The 7,717-nt window shown below is 48.0% G+C and overlaps 1 protein-coding gene across 2 annotated transcripts in view; it reads right to left on the minus strand.

Moving 5' to 3' along the window:
- NUP153 (nucleoporin 153) overlaps positions 1-5,641 on the minus strand; it is a 41,705-nt gene extending 36,064 nt beyond the window's left edge. The window contains exon 1 of one of the 2 annotated variants that reach the window (XM_085051869.1): positions 5,182-5,641. In XM_085051869.1, the coding sequence (XP_084907995.1) occupies positions 5,182-5,277 (96 nt within the window). In that variant the 5' untranslated portion in view covers positions 5,278-5,641. The remainder of the gene's footprint in view (positions 1-5,181) is intronic. The other variant, XM_085051868.1, reaches the window with a different exon arrangement.
- Between the last annotated feature and the right edge of the window lie 2,076 nt (positions 5,642-7,717).

Raw genomic sequence — 7,717 nt, forward strand, 5'->3', positions numbered from 1 at the left:
AGGTGGGGCCTCACCAGAAAGAGGGACAGAATCCCCTCCTTCAACCTGCTGGCCACACTGCTTTGGATGCAGCCCAGGATACATCTGGCTTTCTGGAAGCACACACCACCAACTCATATCCAGCTTCTTATCTATCAGCAACCCCAAGGCCTTGGCAGAGCTACTCTCAATCTATTCATGCCCCAGCTTGCATCGATACTGGAGTTGCACCAAGCCAAGTGCAGCACAATAAATACTGAATTGATTACAAAGAACATTAAAAAAAAAAAAAAAACCAAGATTTTTTACAACTTAGTAGCAGAAAAATGGAAAAGTATATCACATGACCTACCACTAAAAAGACAGAAGACATTCAAAAAAATTGCTCTGCTAAACAGCAAGCCTAGAAAAAAGCCTCTTAGCTACCCTTTTTTTGAGCGCAAGCTTGCAATACACTCTGGAAAAACTGTAACAGTGAGATGGAGGCATTATTTCCTCCCTCAAGAGGAGGGACAACCCTGAAGAATTAGAGGATGAACCAACGAAAGCATTACCAACCTAGAGTAACAGTGACATTTACAACGAAACCACACCTGTGTGTGCTCCTCGGTCCAGCTGCAGCAGCTCTGACAGAACCATGCACACATAGAAGCTGTGTGGCACCCCAGAGGTCACCTACTACAAACTCCTGCTCAGAGAATGGCCAAAACCAACAGGTCATCCACAGATGAGTACACCTGTTTTGATACCTCTCTGCGCAGTTCTTCCAACATGTTGGCTAGCCTCACAGTTAAAACATTTTTTTCTAATATGAGATCAGAATTTCCATTTTTGCATCTTGAGTCCATTTTCTCTTTGTATTGCTATGAATCTGCTAGAGGAGCCTTGCTACACCTTCTCTGTAGTCTCACTAGGTATTTGCTGCTCTTAATCTGAACACACTCAGTTCTCTCAGCTATGGACCTCTGCCCCAGTAACCATTTTGGTGGCTTTCAACCAGACTCACTCCAGTGTCAATTTTTTTTACTGGAGAGCCCAAAACTGGACACAACACTCCAGATGTAGTCCTAGAAGTGCTGCATGTAGGGGAAAGAACAACTCCCTTAACCTCCTTCCCACATACTTACTAATACCTCGCAGCATGCAGCTGGCCCTCTTTACCTCAAGAGCATGCTGCTGACTCCCGTTCAACTTGCTGTCCAGCAGGTAGGTGGGGTTGTTTTGTCCCACATGAGGGACTTCACATTTGCCTTTACTAAAACCCGAAAGGTTCCTAGCAGCCTATTTCTTTCAAGTTCCCTCAGTAGCAGCCATATCCTTCATCATACAACAGGGCTGAAGTTCCCCAAGGTTTGGTATTATCCAGGAAACTGCTGAGGATTCATGCCATTCCTCCATCCCAGGTTGTTAATAAAGACATGGAACATCATCAGCCTCAGTATCAACCTCTGAGAGCTCTATCAGCAATTGACTGCCACTGGATCTTTGTACTGCTGGTCACAACCCTTTGAGGTCAATGGTCCAACTACTTCTCCAATCACTTTATGGTCCACCTGACAAGTCTGTATTTCGCCAAGTGGAGAACAGGGATCACATGGGACACCATGCTGCAGGCATTGCTGAAGTCCAGGTAAACAACATCCACTCTTTGCCCCATGTCCACTGAGCCAGTCATCCCAGTGTATTATGAATTCATTACCTGATGCTATGGCAGCCCACCACCTGCACCAATCTGAAATACTTTTGCTCAAATATTTCTGGGCATGCAAAAGAGATTCTGAACTCTGTCCTGCTGCATTTGTTAGAATCAGCAGCAGCTCAGTTTGTCCATGCAAGGGGAGCAAGAACTGGTTCTAATTATTGACTGGAAGAATAAATAACTCAGAGGAAGTGATGTGTTGCCAGCAACCAAAGGCAATTTGCAGTGTCCCAGCTAACGCAGTCAATTATTTCATCTGTTTTTCCTTCTTCTGGGATACCACTCACTAATACTGTTTTTCCCCAACACTTCACAGCCACCAAGACTGTCATGACAACACTTTGAAACAAACCCCAGAATATTAATAAAATGCTACACCAATCATCATCTACAATTTGTACCACTGTACAGTACTGTTAGCCTAACTGAGAGAAAACTGTCAATATCTCAGTTTTACAAGTTCTTCCCAATTAGGATACGTTTTTGTTTACAGTAGCAGTCGAAAGCCAAGTACCAAATTTAAACATCTGTTTTGCTAATAAAAAGGAACTCTTCAGCATCAATGTGTGAAAATTTCCTTACAAAATAAACCCGGTGGGTTGTAAGATCCCTTCTGCCCACTGCCTGTAGCCACTACCAAGCAAGGCCTACTTTCAAGACAGCAGCGGGTGGCAATGCAATGCTTTAGACACTGCTGCATACAGTTTGAGTTCCTGATCCTGCAGCTAGTCCCTCTGGAAAGAACCTTACAGGATGCCTCAAGCAACTTGGTGAAAACTCACAAATACCTATATCTCCATCTTCCAAGAGAAAATACAAGCTGCAAGTCACATCCTCCAAGCAGCAACTGTTCACCTCTCCTATTTGAGACTAGTTTTTAAAAAGGCTCTAGGTAAAAAAACACACAAGCAAACATAATGAAGTATGGCTCTATTGGGCACTTGGGGAGAAAAGGGCAGGAAATTCTGCACTTTGCATGTTTATTCCAAGAACATATAAAACAAATAACTTCTGAAATCAAGGATCAGAGGCTGTGTGTCTCCACTCTTGGAAGGTAACATCTTCTTATATATTCTCTTCCTGGCTCAGTGAGGATTCTCAATCATGCATTCTTTTTCTGGATAATAACACAGTTTCAGTCAGAAAAACTGAAGACAACACACAGCTTGGCAACTGGGATATTTGCCCAGAAAGTGAAAGGTGTAGATTGATGCCCCTAGGCAAAAAAGAAATCTGAAGCAGTGTCTACCACATTCTGAAAAAATACTTCAGTTAATCATCTTTGAAAAGCAGCAGCATCTCCTCTTCCAATTGCCATCTCAAGCCAAGGTGGTACTTAATAGAAGACTGACTCTGCAGCACATGTTGGGCCTGATTGGAGAATTCCCACCTGACCAAGCTCCCTGAGAAACTCTGGCAAAATAACAACATCAAGAAAGCATAACAACACCCGAAAAGCACACGACAGGCTTATTATTGTAAGCCTGGTATCATGATACTCATCCCTCATGTAAATGGAAAAAAATCAGATACAGTAAGAACTCCAAAGGTATTGGCAAAAGGGCATTCAGAGCTAGGTCACCTTTGGAGTTTGACAAGAGACTGAGTTTTCAGGACTACAGTTTTGACCCCAAGCACTTAGAACAGTTCCAATAAAGTATTTCTATGAGCTTACTTATTGATAATAGTAGCGGGAGAGGGGGATCAGAATCAGTGATATAACCTCCCATCCAGACTGCCCTGAGCACTTCCATGTCTTCCCAAATTCATTACTGAGAGACAACTAACACCAAACCACAGAACACTTCTGCAGAGTGGATGATATATTGAAAACAGGAACACTTGTCAATTAATTCCAATTCAAGTTAGCTATCTACCCAGAGCTCATCTTTTCAGGTAATGCAGGTTAGCAAGTTACATAGGATTAAAAAGCTATCCCTTATAACCAATGCACATATCTGACACTTACAGGTTTACCTATTCACCACTTCCCCCCGAAATACATTACTTCTTGATTCAATCTATGTATTCAATTTGCAGCATCCATGCTCTGAGCTGAATCCCAGAGATATACCCAAGCACGTGTTTGCTTTGGCACATTGTTTAAATAAACCTACTAGAAAACACACAGAGATAAGAGACAATAGAATAATCAGAAAACCATCTAAGCCAATTATTTTAAATTCATCTGTAAGTTTTATCAGCTTCTACATAGTATCACCACATGCAGGATATTGCAATTTCAATGTCATTCTCTTGTTCATTTAAGAGCTTTCAACATTTGCTCTGCAAGTGCGGTGATTCTTTGGATGAAGCATCACTCTGCCAGCTTTACAAGGACAACACTGCTGATCGGTGTACTATACAAAGGACTAAGTATAGTACTTCCCAAATAATAAAAGCTAATTGAGCAACAATTTGTGCATAACACACCTTCAATTTTGCATATAACATTTAATCCCCTGTCTTATATTACTGATTTAATAATGTAAATGCTTTGGTTTTACAGTCAATTTCAGGTTCATAAATACACGTGAAAAGGCATTTCCAGAGCACTGTCTCCAGGCACACTGAAACTCCTTGACAAATAGCAATTGGGAAGGATCTTTGCTTCTACTCCCTACAGCCACCCTAAATGGCATAATATATTTTTATTGCAATTTACCAACTGTTTTTTTCTGTTATTCATCTATTCTGTCCTACAATACAAAGGAGAACCTATCTCTTATGAATTACATTTCACATGCACTGCATCAGCACGTTTAGGCAGAGGCAAGACACTGAAGAAACCACCAAATGCAGACCTAAGAGTTTTGCAGGCATCCTGCAAAAAAAAAAAAAAAAACCAAAACCCCAAAACAACAACAACAAAAAACCAACCCCCAAAAAAACCCGGAAAAAACCCCAACCACCAACAATGGAAGATGCCTAACTACCCATCACCCTCCCAGACTCATTTGCAACCGCGCATTTATTTGTCAAGGAAAGTAAATATCGGAAGCGGTGCACTTAAATTTGACGGGTAACTCTAACTTGCTAATCCAATTAAGATCAATTTAACCACGACTTAACCGGGCACCCCGAGAACAAAACCAGCATCCCACGGAGCGGAGCGAGCTCGCTCCAGCCGCGAGGCGAGGGAATGCGCACCTAGCCCTTACCGCCTCCTACTCCTCCCGCCTTTGCTCCTGCCCGGCGGGGTACAGGCGGGAGACAAAGGGGAGGCGAGAATACCCCCGCGGCCCGGCGCTGCCGGAGCGGGGCTGGCGCCCGGAAATCCCAGAATCCCCGCGTTCCCGGCGGGAAACCCTTCCCTGCTCCCTCCCGCGGGCCGCTCCACCGGGAAACCCCGGCCCGGAGCCGCGCACGTGGGACTGCGCGGAGGGCGGGGGGTGGGGAAGGTGGCGGAGGGAAGAGGCGCCTCCTCCTGCCGCTGAGGGGAGCGCCGGGGGAGAGGAGGGATAGGAAGCGAAGGGGTTCGCCGTGCCGACCCGCGACCTCACCTGCTGCTTGCCCCTCACGTAGGGCGGCTTCGCGGCTCCCAGGTGGTGCCGCCGGGTCCGGATCTTGCCGCCTCCGCCGCCGCCACCCGAGGCCATGATGCGATCCGGCCCGCCGCCGCCGGCGGCCTCCTCCTCCTCCTCCTGGTGCGGCCGCTGCGCTCCGCCGCGGCCCGGCCGCGCTGTCGCTGTCACCGTCACCGTCACCGTCACCGCGGGGACGTGCCCGGCCCGGCCCGGCCTCTCTCGCCCCGCGCCGCTCCCGCCCGCCACGCGCCGCGCGCGGCCTCTGGTGCGCGCGCGGGGGGCTCCTCCGCGGCCTCCGCCCCGCCCCTACCCGCGCGCGCCCGCGCGTCTCTCCCTCTCGCGCGTCTCTCCCTTCCCCGCGATCCCTCCGCTCGCCGCTGCTCGCTCGCGCTCTCCCGCCCGGCGGCGGGGCCCCGCGCACCGTCCGCCCGCCCGCGGCCCGAGCCGCCGCCGCACCCCCCTGCCCCGCCGACCAACCACACGGCGGCCGCCCCGGGCCGCGCGCGCGTCACCAGCCCGCGCGGGCGCGTCACACAAGCGGCGCCGGGCGGACGGCCCGGCAGCCCCCGCGCGCGCACACCGCCCCCGCTCCAGGGGAAGCAGAGGGGAGGGAGGGATCGGCCGCCTGCGCGGGAAAAACGCTCGCTGGGATCTGCCGCGTCCCGTACGGGGAGGTGGCGGGAGAAACGTCCACTCCCGGGCGCACCTCAGGGACGTCTTGAGGGCTAACAGCGGAGGTTTGTGCCGGGGTGGCGCCACGGGGAGCCCTAGAGGCGGTGGCGCGGGTGACTCCGCCGCCTCTCTGCTCTTCCCGCGGCGTTTCCCGGAATGGGTCAGGTTGGTAGGGACCACAGTGAGTCATCTAGTTCAACCTTCCTGCTCAAGCAGTGTCGTCCCATAGCACATGGCACATGATTGCATGCAGACAGTTCCTGAATTTTTCCAGTGAGAGCGACCCCACAGTCTCTCTGGGCAGCCTGTTCCAGTCCGCCGTCACTCGCACAGTAAAGAATTTTTAACTCGTATTTAGGTGGCATTTCCTGTGCATGAGTTTGTGCCCGTTGCCTCTGGACTTGTTTGGCATCACCGAGCAGAGCCTGGGCTTGTCCTCTTGACACTCTGCCCCGGGGACACAGGTTACCCACGCTTAGCTTCCCCCGTGCGACAGCGGCGTGGGGGAGATGTTCCCTTGTCCCTGACGAGGAGCTGCGTGGAGAACGCGGTAGGAAAAAAGGCACCGGGAGGTCGGCGATGCTTCCCCAGGATGCCACTAGCGATTGGGTTTGTGTAAGTAAAGAGAAACAGAAAGGTGTGGGTTTTTCATTGCTCAGTGTTGACATATGGAAAGCAGGTAGGGGCAAAAAGCTTCTCAACACAGCTTTTACTTCTTCAAAACATGCCAAAGAGTGTGTTCCTATTACAAAGTTAAAATATGTAAAAATGTGTTTTGTTTTTTTATTCTACAGAAAGTAAAGCTGAGAAAAGTCTAGGGTTTCACATTTTACTTTTAGCATTGACCTGCGCTGGAACAATTGAGTGGAGCAGTGCTGAAAAAGCACCTTCCCTATGTACAAGTCAATAAAAATGTTACCCAGAACAGAGCCATGATGCACCACACACCCCTTCCACCAAAAATAAAAGCAGTCATCCCAGCACATACCTGAAGAAAGAGTGTGTGGAACTGGGAGAGGTATGGGGGTAATTTTGAAGCTGTGATGAAATGTAAACAGGCAGCAACAGCACAGGAACAGCTTTTAGAAGAAATCTTACTGGGGATTTTGTGCTACCCCATCTCTGCTTCATACTGGCTTTTTTGAACCTCATCAGTGTCTTCCCAGCTCTCCTACATGACTTAACTCTTCAACTTCTTTGACCTATTTTCATTAGCAACAGGGGATAAGCATTACCGAATTCCCAGCAGGGTGGGTTTACTTTCCAGATTTTTCTCTTCAAACTACAATCTTACTCTCTTGCCCCACAATTGCAAATAGAATTTTTTTCTGCAGTGGGATGACTTGAAGTGGTAAGAGGATCCTTATCCTGGAACATGCATGTTTGAAGTCACCCGCAAGATCCACCTCATCTTGTGTAAAGTGCTAGTGTGCTACAGCTGCTAATTTTAGGATGGTGGTCTGTTTCTACAATGTGTATGTCAAGATCAAAACACAAAAAATAGTATTTTAGCCTGGATTTGTAACTCATTTTATCCAGGAATCAATGAGCATGCTTAGCTTCCAACTTAGGGGAGGGGAAGGAAAGGTAGCATAATGTATTTCCATTATGAGAAGAGCAAGGTTTACAAAGGGATGTAAACTGTGCCTGTTGGTAACAGACACTCATTAGTAACAATGCTGGCTTCTAAAATGGTACCTGTGTGGGGAACTGACTAAAATCACTCCTATGCTGGACAAATTTAAAACAAGCTTCCCTCTTTAAGCATGCTAAATATATTAAGGTAAGTTGTAAACATGATTTTCTCTTCCACATACGTGTCAAAGGCAGCTACACTACA

The sequence above is a fragment of the Lichenostomus cassidix genome, chromosome 2 (genome assembly GCF_008360975.1).
Source record: "Lichenostomus cassidix isolate B80296 chromosome 2, HeHo_3.0, whole genome shotgun sequence".
Lineage (NCBI taxonomy): Eukaryota > Metazoa > Chordata > Aves > Passeriformes > Meliphagidae > Lichenostomus > Lichenostomus cassidix.